This window comes from Melanotaenia boesemani, chromosome 3 (assembly GCF_017639745.1).
Source record: "Melanotaenia boesemani isolate fMelBoe1 chromosome 3, fMelBoe1.pri, whole genome shotgun sequence".
Classification (NCBI taxonomy): domain Eukaryota; kingdom Metazoa; phylum Chordata; class Actinopteri; order Atheriniformes; family Melanotaeniidae; genus Melanotaenia; species Melanotaenia boesemani.
In genome coordinates, this window is record NC_055684.1 from 40598256 (window position 1) to 40624343 (window position 26088).

Sequence of the window (26088 nt, forward strand, 5' to 3'; positions counted from 1 at the left end):
CAATAAATGCTTCGTTTTACTGGGAAGTTTGATCTGTGCGACGGATGAGGAGGTGGCAGCGTTAAAAATCTGGCTGACAGCTTTCCACCAGCTAAGCTGAAGTCTATCATCATGTGTTGTGTCTGAGTGATGCTCACTGACGTGCTGAGGAGTCATGACTAAAGCCGAGCTCCCTCAGTCCGTCTGAGACGTCTTCATGGCTTTTATCATGATCATGTCAAGAGAAATAAACCACAGAGGTCAATAGTTCCATATCTGGCTGTAAACATCTCATCTCTGAACGACCACAGCTACGCAGCACAAAGGGGTGTGAGTGCCGTGGAGGGGTGTGTGCATGTGTGTGAGTACTGTAGGGTGCAATTTTTTCCACAACCTGTTAAAATTATATCAGAAGGAGTTTGTTTAAAAATCCACTTTTAAAGAAAGGCAGAAAACACCAGAGATTGAGTAGAATTGACAATTATTTGTTTAGCCAGCAAAAAGAAAGCAAAACATATCTCTTAAGACCTGCCTATCATTAATAATCCTCCTCTTCATACTGTTACAACGCGTGTGATTATGTGAATGCATGTTATGCAAATTCATGTTAATGTGTATTGTGCATGGGCGGTGCTCCTCCTCTCTCTTCCTGGGGGCCTGGTCTCTTAGTCAAAGGTTCCTCTTTTCGTTCAGCAGTCTTTCCCAGGACCTGTTGAGTAAACATAGCCCTCACTGCTGCATTTTTGTCACTGGGTCATAGTATGACACGCCCAGGTGTTGGCTTTTAAATGACTCCGGCCTTAGTTGTTTTTCACTACATCTTAGCAGAAGTTTCAGGACCCCCCCTTTTTTCTAGCTTCCAATCTTTGTTCCCCAAAGTAGCTCTTTTCTTAATGTAATACGTACAAAGCTGTTTCCTATGTTTATGGGAGCTTCTTCCTTAAGCAATTATCTGTTTGACACTCTATAGGAATTCTAATGATTAAGCTGTTTTGTGCTTGCAAACAACTTTAACTTGAACTTTGTGCCCAACAATAAAAAGCATATGAAATAAAATATTTACAACAGTACTGTAAGTGTTGGACTAGTAACACAGTAAAACCGCTAAAGTATTTTATCAATGCACCCGTTCATCCCCCGAAGCCAGCGATGAGCCTCCATGAACCAGATCATGTCTGACACCAGGTACCAAGCTGGATCGGTTTGAGACCTCTGGTCCTGTGCAGCCGCCGTACCGTCACTCTGAGACACAGGATGCTCTCCATGGAGGTTCTGTAGAAGTTCACCAGCAGCTAAGAAGAGAGTCCCGTCACTTCACCTTCCTGAGGAAGAGGAGCTGTTGTTAGGCTTCTTCACCAGGTGGAAGTGTTCAGTCCAGGAGAGGTCAGAGGAAATGTGGATGTCCAGGAACTTCATGCTGTCCACTCGCTCCACTGCCTCTCCGTGGATGAAGAGAGGAGCGTGCAGAGTCTTCCTGGACCTCCTGGAATCTACTAGGACCTCCCTGGTCTTGTTGATAAGAACCAGATTGTTCCTGGACCAGCATTCTGTGAGACTCTGGACCTCTTCTCTGTAGGTCTCATCATTGTTGGATATGAGACCCACCACGGTGGGATCGTCTGCAGACTTCCCAGCCGTGGTGGTGGGTGGTTGGCTGAGCTGTCCTGTGTGAAGAGGGTGAAGAGGGTGGAGCCGAACACACAACCCTGCAGCATTCCAGCGGTGAGGATCAGCGGTGAAGATGCTGACTTCCTTTTCCTCACCACCTGGACCTGAAGGTGAGGAAGTCCCTGATCCAGGTGCAGAGTGATGCTGGTAGACCAGGTTGTGGAGCTTCAGGACCAGCAGGTCCGGGAGAACAGTGTTAAAGGTTGAGCTGAAGTCCACAAGCATCCTAACATGGGTGTTGCTGCTCAGACAGAAGCAGAGCAGCCGAGTCTTTATGCCACTGACACGATTTCAACTAGTTAACGAAGTAGCAGCCAATTAACTAAAGACCATCTCGTGGTACATTTCTTTGAACATTTCTTTAAGCATTGAGGTGGTAATGTGACCTGGGGGGGGGGGTTACAGATGACACCGCGACAGGAAAACAAACTGTCTCATCTGTTTCTGTAGACGGAACCAAGGAGACTGGAGCAAATAACGTCTTCAGCTCTGTTCGTGTTGCAGGCAAAGGTGGCCCAAACCCGACAGGTATGCCCATATGTGACCTGATGCTTTTGTGACAGTCTGAGCAGCACAGATCAGACCTCAGATTCGTCTGAACAGTGGCGGTTGACAGAAAAGCAGGACGTCAGTTCCGCGCCGGAGGCGGGATGCGTCTTCAGGGCTGTTCACACCGACGCCTGATGCATTTAAATTATAACGTGAAGTTAATGCTGAAAAGAAAGTACACACAGGCTCTTTACTTGCATTTAAGTTCACCGTTTTATCTTGAAAGGTCCCAGTTTTCTAAACTCTTTACTGGTCTGCAGATCTGTGAGCAAATCGATGCTTTTAGGCAAGTGAGAGCTTATAGAAGCGTCAATTCAAGAGGTTGATTTTATGGATGAAAATGTAGAAACAGCACAAATAATAAGAAACGACCTTGTTAGCACAGACGGCACATCAGCTACTCTACAGGTCAGTGATGCATTCAAAGACCTGGACTCCATAAAGTGATAAGGAGTCTCTTTCTTTTCTGTTTTATTTCTCCATGATGAGCAGGTGAGAGATGTGGAAGCTGCTGGAGTCAAAAGGAGCTCTGCAGGCATCAAGCAGAACAAACCCTTCAGAGAGAAAGCTGCCAAAGAAAAGCCACCACTGACACATAAAAAGGCCTGATCCAGGCCGGAAAACAGGAGGGTGGCAGCCTGCATGTCGTCCCGATACGGCGTTCCTCATTTCTGACTAACTGCTCAGATTCAGCCACGTTTAGCAGGTTTGACCAGACATGCATTACAGGAGGAGGTGTGACGGAGGACAGCGTCCAGCCTCAGAGCTGCATGTTAGCTGGAGGCTACCAGCCCTGCAGGGACAGAGATTTCCAGCTGAGGTCCCTCCAGTCTTGTTTCATCAGAGGACAATCGAGTGTCCCCGGGACGTCGCACACCAGTGGGACGTCCAGCTCCGTCCCTTCACCTGAGCCGGAAACGGAAGACATGAACCCGTGTGGAGTCTGTAAACACGCATGATGTGCAACACGTTATTAACGGACGCCAGACGGTGCAGCAGATAGTGGAACTTTGACAGTTTTATTTGTGAAAAACTACAAGCAAAATTCATAGACATTTGTATCTGCAGCAGAGGGAGGATGATGGGTTAGCCTAGAAGCCGTGCACATGCCAGAAACATGTAGTTAACATCTTCATCTAGACAAGGAGCTGCTGAAAATGCTGCATTTCCACATCAGGAACATAATGTGACCATTTCACAAGAGGAAACACATCAGCCAGGAGTCAAAACAAAAGAAAATAATCAAACTGGACCAAACCAGGATGGATTTTCCTTCTGTCCCTATTTCTTTTTTGTCTTTTCTTTTTTAAAGCGAGCAATAACTTTAAAAGCATTGTACAAGACATCGTTACAGGAAGAAAAGAGTTTGTATAATACACTTAACTGGAAGTTCACGTTTAAGGATATACAGAAAGTAAACAAGCATTTATATCTGGGTCTGGAACAAACAAGCTAGAATATGTAACCATCTTTACACAGTAAATTAAGGTTACTGGTCGCACACAAGAACAGAACTGCTTGCGCGGGAGGAACAAAGACTCGTCTCATTCAGTAAAATTCTATTTACAGCAATAATCCGCAGACTCGGCAGACGGCCTTCGGTCCAAACCTGAAGGAATGTTCGGTGTAGGAGTGAATGTGGTTCCAGGTAAGGCAGAAACACCAAAGCAGAGTCAGGACATTTTCCCCTCTGGCTCAGCAAGTCTGGCAAGTCCAGCAGTCCCTCAGCAAGTCCACCAAGTCCAGCAGTCCCTCAGCAAGTCCCTCAGCAAGTCCAGCAGTCCCTCAGCAAGTCCAGAAAGTCCCTCAGCAAGTCCACCAAGTCCCTCAGCAAGTCCAGCAGGTCCCTCAGCAAGTCCAGCAATCCCTCAGCAAGTCCACCAAGTCCCTCAGCAAGTCCCTCAGCAAGTCCAGCAGTCCCTCAGCAAGTCCACCAAGTCCAGCAGTACCTCAGCAAGTCCACCAAGTCCAGCAGTCCCTCAGCAAGTCCAGCAAGTCCCTCAGCAAGTCCAACAGTCCCTCAGCAAGTCAAGAAAGTCCCTCAGCAAGTCAAGAAAGTCCAGCAGTCCCTCAGCAAGTCCAGCAGTCCCTCAGCAAATCCACCAAGTCCAGCAGTCCCTCAGCAAATCCACCAAGTCCAGCAAGTCTCTCAGCAAGTCCAGCAAGTCCCTCAGCAAGTCCAACAGTCCCTCAGCAAGTCAAGAAAGTCCCTCAGCAAGTCAAGAAAGTCCAGCAGTCCCTCAGCAAGTCCACCAAGTCCAGCAAGTCTCTCAGCAAGTCCAGCAAGTCCCTCAGCAAGTCCAACAGTCCCTCAGCAAGTCAAGAAAGTCCCTCAGCAAGTCAAGAAAGTCCAGCAGTCCCTCAGCAAGTCCAGCAGTCCCTCAGCAAATCCACCAAGTCCAGCAGTCCCTCAGCAAATCCACCAAGTCCAGCAAGTCTCTCAGCAAGTCCAGCAGTCCCTCAGCTCCCACATTTCTTTCAGGAAAGAGAACTACATGTAAACTACAGCTCTAAGCTCTCAGACCAGAAACGCTGCTGAAAACACAAGATTATCCCCTGCAGAGGGGATGCTAGCTTAGCCTGACCCAGGGATATGGGTACGGGACTGTCCCAGTCCAGCCTGACCAGGGACACGGGTACGGGACCGTCCCAGTCCAGCCTGACCTGGGACTGTAATGTATGGGACTGTCACAGTCCAGCAGAGTGGAGGTTTTTACTAAGTCTGAAGAGCTGCCATCCACGTCCAGACAGCTTCTCACGCCTACCAGACAACAACCACTGAGCTGCTGGTTTTATCCCACTCGGCTTGCAGTTCGACGGCCTCGTGTGCAGAGATGAGTGGACAATAAGAACACCACTTACATGGATTATATTAGTCTTTATTTAAACTGTTATTCATCTCACACATTAGATAATTGCATTTCAAATCGTTATTTTTCTATGTATCATGTCATTATGAAATTCCTTTGGTCCTTCAATAAATAAAACTAAGATATCATATACACATTTATTCTTTATACAATTTCATACAGTTAAAAGGAAATTATGTTGGTCTACTATCAGCTAAGGTGAAATTAAAACCCCTTACATAAACCTCGCTGTTAGGAAATCCAAAGGACGACTGTATTTCATTAAGTACTGTAATATTTCTTTGCCTTCAGTGACAGGAGTCTTAAATTAATACAAATAAAAACAAACAAGTCAGGTGAGTTGTGGTTGTTCGAACTTGTTTCCTGTGTTGAGAGGATGAAGATTCAACGTTGCCTTCAGGGACATCTGGTTTCACCGAGCGGAGCTGCATCCTTCAGTCGCCAGAAGAAGAAAGACAAAACTATGGCTCAAACTTCTGCCACAAAAACTCAACACTGAGTTACAGAATTCAGGAAATAACAGATTTTTAGTGTTTGACACGACAGCCGACACTGTACAGTTCAGGCCGTGAGCTCTGCAGAGCCAGCTCAACCCGAGTCTAGAGGAGGACGAGGACCTGGCGGAGGACGAGGACCTGGCCTCCGCCTCCGACGCGTTCAGGGAGACAGTGTTGATTCATCAGCAGCCCAGATCTGCTAAACCGCTTCACAGTGTTTCTAGCACCAGTGTGTGTGTGTGTGTGTGTGTGTGTGTTAGCCTAACATTTTCAATAGAAAGAGTGAAGGAACGATCAACCAGCAGAGCTACACGGCAAAGCTTGAACATAAGGAGAATATCAAAGTATACAGGTGCAACAGGTAATAAATAAGGTAATAGTTACTAAAACGGTGGTGGTTATTGTGCCCAGCGGAGAATTTTTCTTTACAAAAACAGAACAAACAGAAAGAAACTTGGCCTCACATCCACGTACAAATATAAAACAATACATACAAGTGTCCGGATGCTACCGTTAGGGAGGGGGTTACTCCGTGTAGTCCAGCTCGCCTCGCCCACACCATGAATGTAACCACAAGGGAAGTTCCCCGTGCAGGGTGTTGGTGTCCCTGAACGCAGCATTGTGCAGGGTGTTGTGTCCCTGAACGCAGCATTGTGCAGGGTGTTGTGTCCCTGAACGCAGCATTGTGCAGGGTGTTGTGTCCCTGAACGCAGCATCGTATTGTTCCTCTCAGCCAGAAAACTCCTCTTAGCATCCAGGGTTCATCATGGGATGGAAGCAGGGTAGCTATGGGAATGGTGACATCTCTCCCCTTATGGGATCCATAGTGTCCAGAAACATTTGGTGAGGGGGAGAGGGATCAGGATGCTTGGGGGGGGGGGGGGGTCTCAGAATGACTCGTCGTGGCCCACAGAGATATCCCCCTTCGGGGTGGAGGCGCGCGACGAGCCCTTGTCCATGCTCTCGGAGCCGGAGCTCTGGTGCTGCTGTTCGGAGCCGATGCTGGACGTGATGGTGGACGAGGATGTGGATGAGGAGCGGGTCTTCTCCTTAAAGTCCGTTATGATCACCGTCACGTTCCCCACGGTGATGGCCAACTGCTGGGCGGTGCTCCGGTCGATGTTCTTCAGTTTGGGTCTGTGCAAAAAATACAAAAGGCATGTTAGCAGCAAAAATACCCCAATGTGTGCAGTAGCACAGTCTGTCCAGCAGAGGTCACTACCTGGTGGACCGTGGAATCCCAGCCCGGCCTGGGTTGGGACTAGGGCCAGGTATCATCACTAATTTCCTGAATCCATTCGATTCACAGCAGCCTATTTTGATTATAGAATAAATCTGATTCAATATCGATTCATTTCCAGCTAACTGTGTAACACCAGCTATTATTAAAATGGTAAATGGTCTGTAGCGCTGCGCACACACATTCACACACAGGTGGCGGAAGCTGCCACGCAAGGCGATAACCACGACCCATCAGGAGCAGTTTGGGGTTCAGTGTCTTGCTCAAGGACACCTCAACATGAGGATTGAACTGGAAACTCTCGGACTACAATATGACCCACAGAGCAACGCCGCCCCCTGACCTTCTGAGATTAACATTTTATAAAACACTGAGTGCATTTACTAGACAGTTAAACTCAGTTACCTGGGAGTAATCAGATTACTGTAATAATCTATTCTATTCTACAGTCATGTAGCAGACGCTTTTATCCAAAGCAACTTACATTTGAAAGTAAGAACAACACAAGCAAGAATTCAAACAAGATGGACGTCATCATTAAGTGGTCGTCAGACTGCTGGAGTCCAGGTGGACCAGGTGCTGTCACGTAGGGCTGGAGGTAGGGCTAATTTTTTTTTTTTTTGTGGTTTTTTTTGTAAGTCATTTTGTTTAATTACAAGATTACGATTTCATTAAACATCATCATCATCTTGGGCATAAGTGCAGCAGCTTCTTCAGTACCTGGCTGATCCAAAGATCTGGACAAATCTTTCTACCTCATTCTGAGTAGAAGAGTTAAGCTAAGTGTGGAAATGCTCCTTAAACAACTGAGTCTTTAGCTTGCTTTTAAAAGTGGAAAAGGACTCTGCGGATCGGACGGAGTTTGGTAGATGGTTCCACCACCGGGGAACAACAGAAAAGAAGAGTCTAGCTACTGATGTAGCGCCACCTTGTGGTGGGAGCACTAGGCGTCTTTCACTGGCAGAGCGTAACTGTGGAGAGGGAGTGTAGCTCTGGATTAAGGAGTGGAGGTAGACCGGAGCCGTTTGGGTTATTGTTTTGTAAGCCAGAAGCAGAGCTTTGAATCTGATGCGCTGCAACTGGAAGCCAGTGGAGAGCGATTAGCAGCGGAGTGACATGAGCTCTTTTGGGCTGGTTGAAGACCAGACGTGCTGCTGCGTTCTGGATCATCTGCAGAGGTTTAACTGAGCATGCAGGCAGGCCAGCCAGTAAGGAGTTGCAGTAGTCAATGAGTAAAATGACCAGAGCCTGGACCAGGAGCTGGGTCGTGTGTTCAGTCAGGTAGGGTCTGATACTCCTGATGTTGTAGAGAGCAAATCGGCAAGATCGAGCAACCGAGGCAACATGGTCCTTAAAGGTCAGCTGGTTGTCTACCATGACACCAAGATTCCTCGTAGAAGACGTAGGCACAAGCGTGATGGAGTCAAGCTGCACGCTTATCTGTGGCGGTAAGGAAGGACTGGCTGGAAAGACAATAAACTCAGTCTTGGACAGATTTAGCTGAAGGTAGCGATCCTTCATCCATGCGGAGATATCAGCAACATGCTGATATTCACATTGAGACGTTGTGTCGTCAGGTGGGAAAGAAAGGAAAAGCTGAGTGTCATCTGCATAGCAGTGGTAGGAGAAACCATGAGAGCTAATGATGCACCAAGTGAGGAGGTGTATAGTGGAAAGAGAAGAGGGCCAAGCACAGAGCCCTGAGGCACCCCTGTTGTCAACCCATGTGATCTGGACACGCCCCCTCGCCAAGATACTTTGAAGGATCTTCCTGTGAGGTAGGACATGAACCACGAGAGGATAGATCCTGAGATACCAAGCTCCGAGAGTTTGGAGAACAGTATATGATGGTTGACCGTGTCAAAGGCAGCAGACAGGTCCAGCAGTATAAGGACTGAGGATTGACCAGTGGATCTGGCAACCCGTAGGGAATCAGTAACTGACAGGAGAGCAGTTTCAGTAGAGCGGCCTTGCCTATAGCCAGACTGATATGGACCTAACAGGTTGTTGTCTTGGAGGAACTGTGAGACCTGACTGAAGACGGCACGCTCTAGTAATTTAGACATGAATGGAAGCAGTGAGACCGGCCGGTACTTTCCAACCTGGGCTGGGTTGAGTGTGGGTTTCTTCAGCAGCGGGGGAACCCGAGCTTGCTTGAAGGCGGAGAGAAAGACACCGGATTTAAGAGAGGAGGTGATAATATGGGTTACTGCAGGTTTGATTGTAGGTAAAATTGGTTACTGATGGTAGCAATCTTTTCAGTGAAGTAGGAAGCAAACATTTCTGCAGTCAGCACAGTGGGAGGGTGAGCAGGTGGTGGAGATAGAAGAGAGTTAGGGTTAACCCTAACCCTTCCCCAGATTCCCAGCCAGGAACGCTGTGATGGAAACTCTCAGGACTTCTTAAATGTCCTGATGAAGCGTTAAATCCAGCGGAGTCGCTCTAAATGTTCCTAAAGTTGACATCTCAGATATCTGTTGATGTTAATATACACACATATATATACACACACATATATACACACACATATATACACACACATATATACACACACACACACATATATATACACACACACACACACACACATATATATACACACACACACACATATATATACACACACACACACACATATATACACACACACACACACATATATACATATACATATATATATATATATACATATACATATATATATATATATATATATATATATATATGATAGCGTGCATTTCTCTGCATGAAGTCTTGAGTGAAGTGCAGGTACATTCTGATGGCAATCAGAAGTTGTGACCTAGATCCTCTTCTTTTAGTCTGGACTCTTCTAACATAAGATCTTGTGGACAGCTGTGAGAGAATCAGGGGGTTTAACAGGAGCAGGAGGGTTTTAACCAGCCCAAATCAGCAGCTACACTCAGAAAAAACAGGCCCAAAAACCCACAACTGATCATATTTGCAGCAAACTTGACAGAAAAACCAGCCCAAAGTCGCTGATAACACGCAGATTTAGCAACTCTGCTGCCTTTCACCGGTGCAGTCGTCTTTATCCCGGCTTTGTCTGATCTAGCTGCAGTTTAACGCCGCGCCGGGAGCCTCACACACTGATTGGCTGAGGGCATCACGTGGGATGGCTTACCTCGCGTGTAATTGGTCCGCATGTTTCCTGACCACCACCATGAAGGCTGCAAAAGTTGCACCAGTTAAAGTAAAAGCACCCGGTCAGATTTTACATTTTACCTCCGGGTCCATGTGGGACAGGTTCTGGGTCCGGATTCGGACCGCGGTCACCTTGTTAGTGACCTCTGAGATAAAACATTTAACCTGGAACAGACTCCTTTCTGTTCACGCCTCCACCTGGAAGATCTGCAGCATGTTGCATATGTTCCGAAACTTCATGAAAAGTTTATTCAACTTCATTAAAAGTGTGGATGAAAATGTTTTGTTGTTACATCCTAAAAAATGTCCTCATTCTAACTGAATCCTGCTGCTGTGCAACATGGTGGGGCTTCCCCCTCTGTGGGGGCCGTTACCCTAAACTGGCCCATTCATCTAGTGCCATGAGGCGTGAGAACGACTGAGAGGACGTTTAGTGTTTCCCAGTCAGGTCAGAGAGGGAGGAACATACCTGGAAATGTGAGAGTTCTTGTTGGTCTTGCCTGCTGATTTTCCAGACTGTATGCTCTGTTTGTCACTGGGTGGACTCTGGTGGCTGTCTGATTTGGGTCTGAAGGAAAAAATGAGAGGTAAGGACTGAGGTGGCAGAGATGAAGACAGGATGTGAGGATACCTGCACCCACCTGGTCTTTTTGCTGCTGGGCTTCTTCGTTACAGGCAGGCTGATGTCCTTCTCTCTGTCTGGCTTGTCTTTGATGGGCTGCTCCTTGTCGCTCTTGACCACCTCGGGGTCGTCCCCTTCGGGTCTTACTCTATCTGGACGCTCTCCCTCCGGGCGTCCCTCTCCGGCAGCTCGTTCTCCTTCCACCTCCGGGCGCTCCTTGTCCGTGCGCTCGCTTCTCTCCCTCCGTTCCTTCTTGGCTGGGGGAGGCATCGGGTACTGCTGGGCCACCTGCTGGGCAACCAGCTGAGAGTTTATCCTGGGTTTCCTGTGGAGAAGATTGGAGGCACAAACATGGATTAGTCGTGTAGTGGAGCAGTGAGCTGACTGCGGCCATACATCTGAACGGAGGCGGCTAGTAGCAGAGAGGTGCAGAGCTGGTGCAGCCGCTACGTGGGGGGGGGCGCCTCTGTTTTAGTGCTGATCTCATTAACTCATGGCTGTAATGAATTAAATGCACAAGATCACAGGGTGGAACATTTGCAGCATGTCGCTTAGGTCCTCTAATCTGATTACCGGCTGGGTTGCCCTGTTTGCCAGAGACAGAGATTCAGTCAGACGTGTTGATGACCTCGAGTAGCCGAACACACATGATCACAGCCTCTGACCATCTGCAGCAGCACATCTTCCTCCATCACCTGGGCAGATCAACAAGGCCTTAACATCCTGCAACATCATGGACAGCAGCTGGCAGCATCTGGGGATGGGAGGCGGGATGAGGAAGGATGAGGGCAGTCTTCCTCACACTGCAGCCGGTAAATGTGAAAGCACGATGAGGAGAAAGCCACTGCTTATAAACATGAACAGCTCCGCCTGCAAACAAAGCTAGAAGCTGAACACAATCAACATTTCCACAGCTACACGTTAGCAGGAAGGGGGAGCAGAGGAGGGTCCACCAGACCAGAAAAGACCAGACCAGACCAGCAGAATACCAGTAGTCTGCTGATCTGAGCAACACTAAAGACAGATGGTGCGCTCGATTTGTACTACATGTATCCATACATGTATGTAATACAACATAAACACCCCTTTAAGTCGGATATCCGACTGGGAAAGTGGAGGCAAGTTCACCAACCCCGACTTCCCCAGTAAAGATGTCCAACAAATCCACGGTTTATCCCAGCATAAACTTCATCTACATAAACAAAAGCAAGTTGCACACGTGAGAAACATGAAAACAAACGCTCTCTTTTTCATCCAATAAAACACAGTCCGAACTTTTCTAGGTTTTCCTTCAAAGTCCTTCTGTGATCGTTTCCACACAACGGTTCAATACGCTTCTGTAAAGACAGCACAAGCAAAACAAAGAACGCTCTTAGCTGGGATGTAACGTCATTCCCTTAAATCGAATGCATCAAACAAGCTGCAAAGCTCCAACATGAAGGATTCCAGGGGTGAGTTGGCTTTCAGACCACTGGCTGACTGCCTAACCTCAGAGTTTCAGGGTTCTCCACCCCCAGGGCTCTGTAGCGGGTGTAGGGGGATCCACCTGGTCTCAGATGGGCGGTAAAATAACAGCATAAAAACCTATAAAAACTCCTGATGCTTCCTTTTATTTTAGTAGAAAGATGAACAGGAACGTAATTAATGAACTTTCCTTAACAAACAACCGTAAATTTCTGTAGAAAAATAAGTTTAAATAATATTTGCTCATCTATAAACCAGCACTGTTCCAGGTAGGAAGAGAAAATCCAGTTTTTACACCGTGATCAGCAACTTTTTCACAGAGAAGTTATTTTAAATGCACATACGTGTACTTTCCACATGTAAACGGTCTATTTATACAGAGCTTTACATCATACGTCACACACACATTCACACACACATTCAAACACACAATCACACACACATTGAAACACACAATCACACACACATTCACACGGGCCGGTTCTGGCCCCCGCACTGTACGTTGGACACCCCTGCTGTATAGACTGAAAGCTCTGATTCCAGCCCCCCTGCAGGGACTTCCTGCCAGCTACGTCACACGGACGGGAAGCTGCAGTGGTCAAAATAAGTGAGTCGTCAGGATTTTCTTCTTCATTTGGCTCTGACGCCATCAAAAACTGATATCAACAGGAAACGCATCACACACTCTCACACGAACAATTCCACCACGTTCCGTGTTTTACAGTCAATTCCAGCTTTCCTTCATCTGCGTTTTCCGCATGGCGGGAATCAGCGGGTCCTGCATGTAGTTGCCTGCTGTTGTGATCTATTACAGGCGAGCATCTCCTGGAGGAACAAACAGCTGGTGGTGAATCCGGAGGAGGCGCGGCTTGTTAATTGGATCCATTAGCAGCTACAGGCGGTGTGTCTCCTACTCCTGGCCCTGGCGAGCCTTCCCATGCATGTTCCCATCAACAGACCCAGATTCCATTTTCAGTTTAATTACTTTTCATGCTGAATATCAGAAGTCCTCCTCCTGGTTAACTTTAATCAAACATGTTAAATGAGTGAATAATAATCTGTATAACGATGATGAATCAGACAACCTGGTCTGTTACTGCAAACCTACATTTTCACTTTGACTAATGGGAGCATGTGGCTGTGATATAAAAACACCACAGCTGACCAGTGTTTCCAAACACTATTTAACACTATTTATTTTGAGCCATTTGTGTCCATTGTTATCAAACCAGCTGACGGTGGTAATGAACATGTACATGGTGACTGAAAGCTGCTCAATGCGGAGGTTTGGGCCGCATTTACAGGCACAACCGCTCATGTGAAACATGGAACGAGGAGGAAAATTAGAGGAAATGCTTTTTACTGGCTCTGGCTCCCAATAAAATACAGAATTAACTATAAGTTACTGGTCCTCACTTTCAAAGGTATTCACCATCTGGCCCCTCCTTATCTGTCTAATCTCCTCCATATTGCCACTCCCTCCCGTGCTCTCAGGTCATCCTCTTCCATTCACCTTACTGTTCCCTCTGCCCGTCTCTCAGCTCTGGAACTCACTTCCATCCGAGATCTGGAACATCAACTCCCTTCCATCATTCACATCTGCACTCAAAACCCACCTGTTTAAAACTGGCATACTCCCTATAACCCATGTATACTGACTGTTTTGTGTAATTTTTATATCAATGTCCATTATCTCTTTTAACTCTTATTTAATTAGGGTCCGAGCCATACAAAGTATGGCGAGACCCTATTGTTCCTGAAATGTTTATTATACTCCTCCTAAGCGCTTCGACCCCAAATATGACCCCCTAAACACCCATGAAAAGTTGTGAAACTTGGCACACATGTCAAGCCCGGCGAAAATCGCGATATTCTAAGGTCCGCATACACTTCAATGAAAAAGTGGCTCAACAGCGCCACCTAGAAGTCAAAAAAATACCCCAATGAATGGGGTCCAGGAACGTCTACTTCGACGTAGGAAAACGAAACTCGGCACACACGTGTAACACCTCGAGTCGACCAAAAAAGTCAATCGAACACATGTCGCCATGGCAACGGGTTGCCCGCCATCTTGGCGGGTGCGGCCATTTTTTTGCCATTTTTTGCACTTTACACACATCGTATTTGAACGAACTAGTCTGAGGGGATTCGTGCGACTGACTCCAAACTTGGTGGGGAGGTTCCTGACAAGTTGGGGACCAAACGCTATTCAAATCTTTCTAATAGCAGAAAGCATGTTACCGTGGCAACCGACGGAAAATGACCTTCTCGCCATGAAACACGGTTTGCTCATATCTCCATAGAAAAACATGGGATCTGCACCAAAGTTCACAGTATTCATACGTGTCACACCCCAAGTCCAGCAATGAAGTCAAACAAATACTTGTTGCCATGGCAACGGGGTGACCGCCATCTTGGATTTCACTGCCATTTGAACGAACTAGTCTAAGGGTATTCGTGCGACCGACTCCAAACTTGGTGGGAACATTCCTGACAAGTTGGGGACCAAACGCTATTCAAATCTTTCTAATAGGAGAAAGCGTGTAACCGTGGCAACCCACGGAAAAAGCCTTCTCGCCATGAAACACGGTTGCTCATATCTCCATAGGAATACATGGGAACTGCACCAAACTTGACAGGATTCATTCGTGTCACACCCCATGTCCAGCAAAGAAGTCAATCAAACACCTGTTACCATGGCAACGGGGCGTCCGCCATCTTGGATTTCACTGCCATTTGAACGAACTAGTCTAAGGGTATTCGTCCGACTGACTCCAAACTTGGTGGGAACGTTCCTGACAAGTTGGGGACCAAACGCTATTCAAATCTTTCTAATAGGAAAAACCGTGTTACCGTGGCAACCGACGAAAAAAGCCTTCTCGCCATGAAACACGGTTTGCTCATATCTCCATAGGAATACATGGGAACTGCACCAAACTTGACAGGATTCATACAGGTTGGGTCCTTAACGCATTACACCACCTGTTGTCATGGCAACATAGCATGTTAGCTAGCAAATTAGCATGCTAGCAAAAAATGCTAACTTGGTATTTCAACATTTCAGATTCTCAGCTGCGTGTTTTACCATGTTACCTACCATGTTACCAGGCTACCTACCATGCTAGGAACAGGTGTATGAGACGGGTGGCGGGGTCCAGGACGCTCGGACCCGATGGATGCCGCTTGCGGCTTTAATTTATATTTTTATTGTCTTTTTATTTATTTTTTCTTTTTGTGCACGGTGACCTTGGGTGTTTGAAAGGCGCATAGAAATAAAATGCATTATTATTATTATTATTAGGCCCGAGCACCGAAGGCGGTGCGAAGGCCTATTGTAATTGCTCCGTTTCTTCCTTCTTCTTCTTCTTAAAAGTAAATTGCATTTTAGGGGACCTGAACATGCGCGAAAACGCTCCTAATTTTGCGTACCCCCCCAAGGGAATGCGTAAATTTACGTATTTTGGGGTGCTCGGGACTGTTCGGGCGCCACCTATTTATAATGCCCCGCCACCGCACGTCATCAATCTTTATGAAAATCGCCATATGTATTCTAAATGTTCGGGCGAATGAAAAATCCTCTTGGAGTAACAGCCTAAAACCAACAGGAAGTCGGCCATTTTGGGTCAAAGTCGCTATTTTGGCGTTTTACTGACATTTTTAAAATCTATCTCCTCCTAGAGATTTCATCGTACCGCTACCAAAATAGCTCAGGATGTCCAGAAGGCATGTCTCTTTAAAAGTTATTGAAAGTTTTCTAATAGGAGAAAGGGCATGGAGGGGGTGGGGCCTCAAAGTTTGACATCTCGCCGTGAAGAACGAAAGTGATATAACTTCCACATAAAACAATGTATCTGAACCAAAATGGCCCTGTATGATGCCAGTCCCATCCTGGACACATCTACATGTCAATATTTGGGTTATGAATTGGCCACGCCCCTTGGCGACAGGAAGTCATGGTTTTTACTCGAAGACCCATTTCTCTAACGTTTTGGACACAACCAGGTCCAAACTGGGTCAGACAGCAGAAAACAAGTTGGTGATGATATCCAGTGAAAACTGTTGCTCTACGCTGCAGGGCAAGACCGTGGCGCCATGGCGAACTTTGATAAGACGCCATGACATCATAAATCACTATAAATCCCTCAATTCTGATCCAATCCCCATCAGACTTGCAGAGATTATTCAGGGTCTAGCCCTGAACAGATCTATATGACCAATACCGGACTAGCCCTAAGCCCCGCCCACTTCCAACAGGAAGTGCTTTTTTTCATACGCAGGGATCCATCTTCTCAGGAATGAAACTTACACACTTGAAAGTGCTTCACAACAGGTCAAACCCTTTCATGATACCACAATAAAAATCTCAAGTTGCTTCGCCAAACGTAACCATGGCGAATAGTGGTCCAACGCCATCAAACAGGAAGTACTTGTAACTGACCCATTGTAATGTTGAGCTTCACCAAACTCACCACGAAAGAGCGTGGTCAGAGAAGGAACTCAGCCACATTGACATATGCTGGAAAAATTGCAATATGGCTCTATAGCGCCCCCTACAAATATTTAATTGATCATATCTGCCCACTACATTGACCGATATGGCTGAAATCCAACATATTGATAGAACTTGGAAGGATGTACAAAAAAGCCTCTTGGACCTATATGATAACTTCAACAGGAAGTCGGCCATTTTGAAAAGAGTGTCATTTTTGGGGTCATTTTTGCATGTTTCTTTGCCTTGCATTTGAACGAACTCCCCCTACAGATTTTATCGTATTTACCTCAAACTCAGTCTGAACACTCCAGAGGCATGTGTGGTTAAAAGTTATTGAAAATTTTCTAATAGGAGGTGGCGTTCAGCGGTGGCGCCTCATCAAGTTTTGATGTTTCGCCATCATGTACAGAATCCATTATTTCTGACATACAACACTCATTCTCCACCAAACTGCCCATGTTTCACTTCAGTTCCAAGCCGACCACATCTACATGTCCAGATGTTGTCATCTGGACATTGCTCAACGCTGCACGGCGACACCGTGGTGCCATGACAAGCTTGGATAAGACGCCATGACATCATTAATCAGTATAAATCCCTCAATTTTCATCCAATCAATATGACACTTGCAGTGATTAATCAGGGTCTGCTCCTGAACAGATACATGTAACAACTTCTGGTCTTGGCCTAAGCCCCGCCCACTTGAAACAGGAAGTGCCTTTTTCAGACACCGGGGTCCCTCTTTTTAGGAATGAATCTCACACACTCAAAAGTGCTTCAGATCAGGTCAAACCCTTTCATGATACTACAGAAAAAACCCTGAAGTTCCCTCGCCAAGCAAAACCATGGCGAATGGCGTCCACTGCCATGACACAGGAAGAACTTCTAACTGACCCAATGTACTCCTGATCTCCACTAAACTCGGCAGGGAGGACAGTTGTCAGGCCTGGAACTGATTCAAATAGATATATGCTGGTTATATGGCTCTATAGCGCCCCCTATAAATATTTAATCTATCAGCTCCACCCACTACTTTGACTGACATTGATGAAATGTGCCATATTTATATAACATGCCAGGCCAAACAAAAAAGCCTCTATATTTCCTGATGTTGTCAATGCCATAGCCCCGCCCCCTGGGAATAGGAAGTCCCACCATTTTAACCCTTTATCCTCTGTAAAACTAATTCAAACTCATTAATGTCATCCTTTGTGAACTCATGGTTGAAACTATGTCTGACTTTTTGCAGTATCATGATTAAAATGGCTTCCTGTGATGGTTATATCATTCGCCATGAAACAGAAAGTGGCTCTCTCCCTGCTGTCAGTTGAGCAATTGAGCTGATATTTTCCTGTTCTCATTAGAGTTCCAACCTGAACATGGTTCTACATAAAAAATGACGATAGCGCCACCCAGTGACCATGTGGAATTTTCCTCTTGATGAAATCATGCACCGGTTTTTGGGAATTCAACACAGTTTGTAAGAAACAAGGTCATGAACGCTTTAGATGTCATCACTGGACAGGCTGAGGTGCAAGTTGACCCTCTCATGAGGAAAATCACCTCTTGATGGAGATAAGCTCTGGAAGAATGGGCATACGGCTTTGGGCAAGAGCGGTCGTGCTGCAGGAGGGAGGTTGCCGGCTGATGGGGCGGTGCAATAGGCCGGCGCGGCGCCAGAGGTGCGAGGGCCTCCAACGCTGCTTGCAGCTTTAATTATTATTATTACTGCTTCTATGACTTCACATCCATGTAAAAGCTCAGTTTTTCCTGCAGGTGATACACAACAACGCCACCGTGCATCAGAAACGTCTTCTTGGCTTTATTCCAGCCATAGAGGAGCATTATTTTTCTTCTTTTCACACACACATAGAACTTTCTGCTCACTGGTTGATCTTTGGCTGCTCCTGATTGGACGTTACCGTCAATCTAAGCTCTCTGATTGGTGGAAAGTCTGACAGGAAGTGGCTTCATCATCATGTCCAGGTCTAAATAGAGGTCTCTTAGCAACATAGTAGTGATGGTGATGTTTTTATGATGAAATGTGATAAATAATGCTGTTATCATGGATCATTGTGGATTTACCAGATAGAGTCTCTGAGTAAAACTACATTTAGTGGCTGGATTGTAAACCTCCTGGATGGTATAGAAATGTCTGAAAAACTTCCGTAGATCACCTGAAGGGCAGCTATCCATCACAGAGCTACATGCTACCGCTCCTGAGACGCTGGTAGAAGCGCTCAGGGGAGTTTTATGTGACTCATTTAAAATCCCATTTCCATACTCTCTGGCCATCAACATACACGTGTTCATGTTCAAAGTGACACTTTAAACTAAGGCCCGACCGATCTATCATCATGCTGATTAAATCGGCCGATGTTAGCCCTTTTCAAAATGGCTAATATCGGCCGTTGTTTTGCCAATTACACACCAATTTATTCTTAATTTTTCATAAAACAGTAAATGCTGTTAAGTGTCGGAGTTGTGCAGAATGATGTACTTGTGGCGTTTTTCCACTAGATGGAGCTATGACGCCATTTATGCCCACAGCCATCCCGTCTTTTCAACAGAGGTAGGTAGTAGCTACGGCCAGGTTACATTACAGCAGTGGGCTGAGTGGAGCTTGCCGACAGGTAAGTTTATAATAATGTGAAATCAACAACTCAGCATGTCTCCAGTATCAGTTTAACTCTGTTTGCCATGTGTAATGACGAGTGACGCGTGCTTCGTTGTGTCAGTCAGCTTTTTATTTATGCTGCATTGCTAAAGTTGTGCTAAATTAGCTTAAGGCTCTACCCATGTATGCTAGCAACAACATCGCTGTTATCCCAACACAGCATAGCATTAGCTAAGTAGCCAGTAACTGCAGAAATAACGTGAGTTTATAAAATATTTGAGCATACAGAACGAGCGTTCATCACTCTGTCAACTGCAGGTTGAGGCGTATTTTAGGAGATGTGGATGCAGAGGGGAGCAGCTTTATTCACTGCAGCACCCAAAACTTTATTAATATTACAGTCTGTCTTCAGCCACCGTCATGATGTCGTGTCTCCCTTAGTTTTATTTTGTCAGAAAAACATGACCGGCTGTAACGGCGACTCACTATTTGTTACGGTTAGTGCCAGACCATTTGCAGAACAAGCACTGGTTTCAATCAGGGTTGGTACAGTCAGTTCGGTGAGTTTACTGCTTGAGTTTCTGTCTAGGTTTCGGGTTATTGTTTACATTGCTAGTGTGGGGCTCGGTCCTTTCCAAGGGCATGCCCGTCGGCCACATTCTCTGCTACCTTCGGTCTCTGGAACTGTTGGTCCTCAGTGAATAAAAAACAGAATTTATCAGTTCATCCATCCAACCATCCATCATCCATCCATCCATCCATCCATCCATCCATCCATCATCCATCATCCATCCACCCTTCCAACTATCCATCCATCCATCCATCCATCATCCACCTGTCTATCCATCAATCCATCCATGCGTCCACCCATCCATCCAGCCACCCGTCCATCCATCCACCCACCCACCCACCCGTCCGTCCATCCATCTGTCCACCCACCCATCCACCCACCCGTCTATCCATCCATCGTCCATCCATCCCGAGGCATTCCCAGGCCAGCCGATAGGTGTAGTCCGTCCAGCATGTCCTGGGTCTTCCCAGGGCGGTGGGGCATGTCTGGAACACCTCACCAGGGAAGCATCCAGCAGGCATCCTGACCAGATGCCCGAGCCACCTCATCTGGCTCCTTTCAATCTCTCTCTCTTATAATAAAGTAATATATCTCCACTACTACCCAGGCTGCATGTATAATCCTGGTCTCTACATAAAGCTGAGACACGTGAGATGACTGTAGAGAAAAAAATTTGGAAAATGACTGTAGAGATTCTACAGAAGGGTCAGAATAAGCAAGGTTTACTGTCAGAGTAGATTCACCTGGAACACAGGTAGAACATGGAACCTCATCCTGAAAGACTCCCACTATTTCCAGAGTGAAAAAAATCATCTAGGAATGAGTAAAGATAGCCTAGGATTGAATGAAGATATCCTAGGGAATGAGTAAAGATATCCCAGGAATGAGTCAAGATATCCTTGGCATGAGTAAAGATATCCTGGGGAATGAGTAAAGATATCTTAGGAATGAGTAAAGATATTCTTGGCATGGGTAAAGATATCCTAGGGAATGGGTAAAGGTATCCTAGGAATGAGTGGAGAAATTAGCAGAAGCTCAAAAGTGGACAGAGCTGTTCACATGGTTTTCTTGGGGTTTTTAACATGTGTTTGAGTTGGATGCCGATGCTTGGTAGAGTTTCTCCCCGTGATGTTGCTATGCTACATGTTAGCTGCTGCTTCCTGCTGTCTGTTAACATCTGCTGGATTCTAGGATCTCATGCTGCCTCCTGTACAGGAAGAGCTCGTGAAGAATAGGTTAAATGATTCCAAGTTGTTCTGGAAGGTGTGTCTTAATTTAGCAAAGTCACTAAAAACTGCTCCACAGCCAAAGCATAAGAGTTTGTCAAGCGTCTAAATCAAACACAAAACATCTACGAGGCACACGAGGAAATGAAACTGGGAGCAGGACCAGAAATAAACCCAAGTGTACCACTGCAGAAAATGCTCCAACCTCCCACTGCTGTCAAAATATTCCTGGGGAATCAGTGTGTGTGCAAAGCCTGCTGGTGAATTGTTTTCCACTGTGACGGCTTACACCACATTACCTCCTTTGTACAACAATAGGTCATGACTGACAGCTCCTCCTGCGCTTGCCCCTGAATTCCACCATCAGAGGGAGAGAGGAGACTCTCTCCATGGGAAGCCCTGAAATAACTATCATCATGCTTAAAAGCTCAGAATTCAGTAAGTTTGACAACCGTGGTTAGATGACTGCTCTCCACCCAAACCGTCAGAGACAAATGCAGTTTCTTCTGGCCGGCCGGAGGCGGCGAGCCAGGACCAAAGCTGAGAAGCTGCTGGCCAGCCTGACAGCGGGAACTCTTTCTACAGAGCAAAAAACAATGAGCTCAAGTGCTTTGTAGAGACACCGTAATGAAGAGTGTGAATGAGTGACGTAGAGTGCGACATAAAGAAACGAAGGAAAGCCCTCATTAACACAGCTCTTTCATTTGAAGTGCTGAGTGAAGGACAAGCAATAATTTCCTGCCAGGCCGAGTAAAACCAGGGGCCGACTGAATAGAGAGAGCACAAGAATCCGCCCACAGACCATGCTCACCAAGCAAGAACAGGCTGGGAAAACACTACAATACACAGAATCATTTATTCATTTATATAGTACCTTTCAGATATACAAAACACAGAATACAAATAAAATATGTAGAATATAGAGAACAGATATAAAAGAAGTTAAAAGCAAAAACATTGTGAGGCAATCATCTAACTGATCATCCACCTGCATTCACTGTGTCAACACCTCCTTTAAGCCTCGATTAAAGGCAGAAACACTCCTTCCTCTCCCACTAGGACGGAGAATAATGCAGCAGGGCTCAGAGCTGCTCTGAATCCGTTAGCTCGGCAGCGTACGTAGCTGCAGGCTCCACAGATGAATCTTCAGTAGAGCTGGGACTGAACCCATCTAATATCATCTCAGCTGCAACACCAACAGAATTCACAGATTAAATATTGGACTGAGGTCACCGATCTGTGTCCTAATCCACATATGAATCCACAATCCATAAAAAGGCTCTATGTAAGTTTAAGCTTACAGTCAGTTAAGGGTTTGTTGTCCAGGAATCCCATTTATATATATTTATCTGTCTCCAGACAGGTTTAGATGTGGGAGTTCAGACACAGGTGGAGGCAGAGCTTGCCAGAAGGAGAAAGCCTGCTGCAGGGTGATCGGTCTACAAGCTCAGCATGCCCTTCCTTTAGACATATTTTGGAGCAGAAAAACTGAAGTCATTCTGTGAAGGCAAACACTCAACAGGTGAACGTTCTGCTGCTCAACCGTTAGTACAGTCAGTTAGGTGAGTTACTGCTTGAGTTTCTGTCTTGGTTTCGGGTTTTTGTTTACATCACTGGTGTGGGGTCTGTCGTTAGCACCTTCTCTCTTCAACCAGTTGAGGCCGTGACGCAGGCCACACCCCCTGGTTACTGCTCAGGGCAAAGCAGATAGAGGCGGTTTCAGCTGGGTGCAATCAAGCAAAGTGAGCTCAGCTGTGTCAGCTCCAGGTACTTTACCACACATGGTGCACTGAAGCGTCAGCCCACGTTGGGTAAAGACCTGCGAGTCTACCTGCGCGAGTCCACCGAGCAAGGGCACGTGCTTAAATCGCCTCACAACTATATTAACGCACAGTGTGCTTCAAACCCATCCCTGTCCGATATGGGTACAGACCAAGACGTGTCACCTAGGCCTGTCGCGATAAGCAATAAGTCAATTAATTGAACGATAAGAAAATAAGAGCACGATAAGTTTGCCGGCCGCGATAATTTTTTTTCGTCCCCCCTTTACCATAGACTGTGTATGACAATAGGTTTCACTATGGAGTATTTCGACTAAACGCTCTGGTTTCTTGCGGAGTGATCTCTCTAGTGTCACACTTGACTGCAGCATGTTGCAGCACGAGCTGGTAAGCCGCATTTGTTTTGCACGGCTGCCAACACGCAATGGCCGTGAGACTTGCGTATTTAAGTGGCTTCTCACGCTCTCGCGCTAAACCTCCGATTCTCATGCTGAAATATGTAAATAACAGATGCAAGCATCTCCTCTTTTATTGTTTCGCTGCTTCTAGCTTACGACGTCAGTACAAAGCCCCCACTTCCTGGTCTACCGTAATAACCCCTGTAATCCGCAGGCACATTACGCAAATAGAATCAGCCTATATACTACCGTATATGACAAAATACACATTAAGAGCAATGCCGGCTAATCGAGAGGTTTGGGAGGATTCCCAGTGGGCCGCATAACTTTTGGGCCGGTGTCCCGGCGTATGTGAATGTGGTATCCCAGCTAACTGCTGGGTTGTAGTTACTTATAAGGCCAACAGAGGGCAGAATGACTTTGTTTCACAAGCAGTAGATTTTGAAGAGCAGAAGAAGAACACGGGTTTTTGTTCGATGTAAAGTGCTGAAGTTTGGTTCGTCATTAAAACCGGCATGCTTGTCTACTTGTCTGGAGTTTATTTGAAGATGCAACAGTGAAAAAGGCGCTTTTATTTATTTAGTTTATTGACCTTTGAAAATGTGTACTTGCATTATTACGGCATATGTCACTATATTAGTTGAGAATGGTCTCAAAATGACACATTAGCGCTCTGCGCAATATTATCGTTTATCGCGATAATTTCTGAGAAAATTTATCGTACAGCTAAATTTGTTATCGTGACAGGCCTAGTGTCACCCATAGACAGTGCAATCCGCAAAACCTGTCCTTTCTAATGGCATGCACGTCAGTCACACCCTCTGTTACCTTCGGTCTCTGGAACTGTCAGTCTGTAGTGAACAAAACAGAATTTATCAGTTCGTTGATAAATCTCTCAGACATTCAGGTCCTAGCCCTGACTGAAACCTGGATCCGTGTAGAAAACACAGCTACACCAGCTGCCCTTTCTGTCAATGCAGAATTTACCCAAACACCTCGCTCAGCTGGACGAGGAGGTGGAACGGGCTTTCTTATTTCTAAAAAGTGGAATTTTACCTCTCCATCCAATGGCTACCTGCTCATCACCTGAGTATCACCAGTAAAGGTCTCTACACCCATCACTGCATGCATTCTGGTCATTTACCGCCTCCGGGTGGCAGTATAGATGAGTTTGTCTCTGAAATGGACACGATTCTCTCTGACATTCCTGATGATGGCACACCACTAATTGTCATGGGAGACATGAACATTCACATTGGCAAACCACAGCGACTGACTTTCTGGCTCTCATCTACTCTTTCAATCTCAAACTGGTTCAGACTCCTTCAACACACAAAGCTGGTAAAACTCTTGACTTCGTGCTGATCAGAAACTGCTCCACAGCCGACCTGTCCGTCACCCCGCTACACCTCTCAGACCACTTCCTGGTTAAATTCTCCGTCTTCCTTCCTCACGTCACTCAAGCGGCTCCAAAAATGGCGTCCTACCGCAGAAACCTGAGATCCCTCAGACCTACACAGCTGTCTGATGAGGTTTACTCTACCCTCCCTTCCCACTCAGACTTCTCCTTACTGTCTGTTAATGAGGCTACAGAAACACTCTGATCCTCTCTCGCCTCCTCTCTGGACGAACTCTGTCCTCTGGTGTCAAAACCAGCCAGACAAAACCCTCCCAGTCCATGGCTCACAGAGGTTCTAAGGGAGCACAGAGCCGGACTCAGGGCTGCAGAGAGAAAGTGGCACAAATCAAAAGAACACACTGACTTGTCTGAGTAGCAGCAAAAACTTGAAACTTTCACATCCAGCCTAAAGGCTGCAAAGAAAACCTTTTATCAGAACAAGATCCGCAATGCTCCCAACACACGACATGTTCATGGCGTTTAACTCTCTTCTATCTCCACCACCTGCTCAGCCTCCCACTGTGCTGACTGCAGAAATGTTTGCTTCCTACTTCACTGAAAAGGTCACTACCATCAGTAACCAATTCACTGAGCCTGACCAACTCAGCCTTACCAAACCAGCTACTGGTGCCTCACTCTGCTCCTTCAGCTCTCTAAATGAGGACCAAGTCTCTAAACTTCTAGTCAGCTCAAAACCCACAACCTGTCTTCTTGATCCTGTTCCCTCTGACATCCTGCAGAGCATTTTACCTACAATCAAACCTGCAGTAACCCATATTATCACCTCCTCTCTTAAATCCGGTGTCTTTCTCTCCACCTTCAAGCAAGCTCGGGTTCCCCCGCTGCTGAAGAAACCCACACTCAACCCAGCCCAGGCTGGAAAGTACCGGCCGGTCTCACTGCTTCCATTCATGTCTAAACTACTAGAGCGTGCCGTCTTCAGTCAGGTCTCACAGTTCCTCCAAGACAACAACCTGTTAGGTCCATATCAGTCTGGCTATAGGCAAGGTCGCTCTACTGAAACTGCTCTCCTGTCAGTTACTGATTCCCTACGGGTTGCCAGATCCACTGGTCAATCCTCAGTCCTTATACTGCTGGACCTGTCTGCTGCCTTTGACACGGTCAACCATCATATACTGTTCTCCAAACTCTTGGAGCTTGGCATCTCAGGATCTGTCCTCTCGTGGTTTACGTCCTACCTCACAGGAAGATCCTTCAAAGTATCTTGGCGAGGGGGCGTGTCCAGATCACATGGGTTGACAACAGGGGTGCCTCAGGGTTCGGTGCTTGGCCCTCTTCTCTTTTCACTATACACCTCCTCACTCGGTGCATCATTAACTCTCATGGTTTCTCCTACCACTGCTATGCAGATGACACTCAGCTTTTCCTTTCTTTCCCACCTGATGACAAAACCGTCTCAATGTGAATATCAGCATGTTGCTGATATCTCCGCATGGACGAAAGATCGCCACCTTCAGTTAAATCTGTCCAAGACTGAGTTTATTGTCTTTCCAGCCAGTCCTTCCTTACCGCCACAGATAAGCGTGCAGCTT

General features: G+C 46.3%; 1 protein-coding gene and 2 long non-coding RNA genes across 3 annotated transcripts in view; 1 reads left to right on the top strand and 2 right to left on the bottom strand.

The window, feature by feature from the left end:
- Positions 1 to 3199: 3199 nt before the first annotated feature.
- On the bottom strand, positions 3200 to 4666 carry LOC121636942. The gene is made up of 2 exons (XR_006009786.1): positions 4146 to 4666; positions 3200 to 3884 (listed from the first exon to the last, which is right to left on the bottom strand). It is a non-coding gene; the product is annotated as an uncharacterized LOC121636942 (long non-coding RNA).
- LOC121636941 lies at positions 3963 to 4335 on the top strand. Its single transcript, XR_006009785.1, has 3 exons — positions 3963 to 4039; positions 4114 to 4203; positions 4275 to 4335. It is a non-coding gene; the product is annotated as an uncharacterized LOC121636941 (long non-coding RNA).
- A 393-nt stretch (positions 4667 to 5059) lies between the features above and the next one.
- The window catches only part of rybpb (RING1 and YY1 binding protein b), a 38414-nt gene continuing 17385 nt past the window's right edge, over positions 5060 to 26088 (bottom strand). Inside the window, exons 3-5 of the mRNA XM_041980810.1 lie at positions 10607 to 10912; positions 10435 to 10533; positions 5060 to 6700 (exon numbers count right to left, since the gene is read on the bottom strand). Coding sequence (XP_041836744.1) covers positions 6451 to 6700; positions 10435 to 10533; positions 10607 to 10912 — 655 coding nt within the window. The 3' untranslated portion in view covers positions 5060 to 6450. The remainder of the gene's footprint in view (positions 6701 to 10434; positions 10534 to 10606; positions 10913 to 26088) is intronic.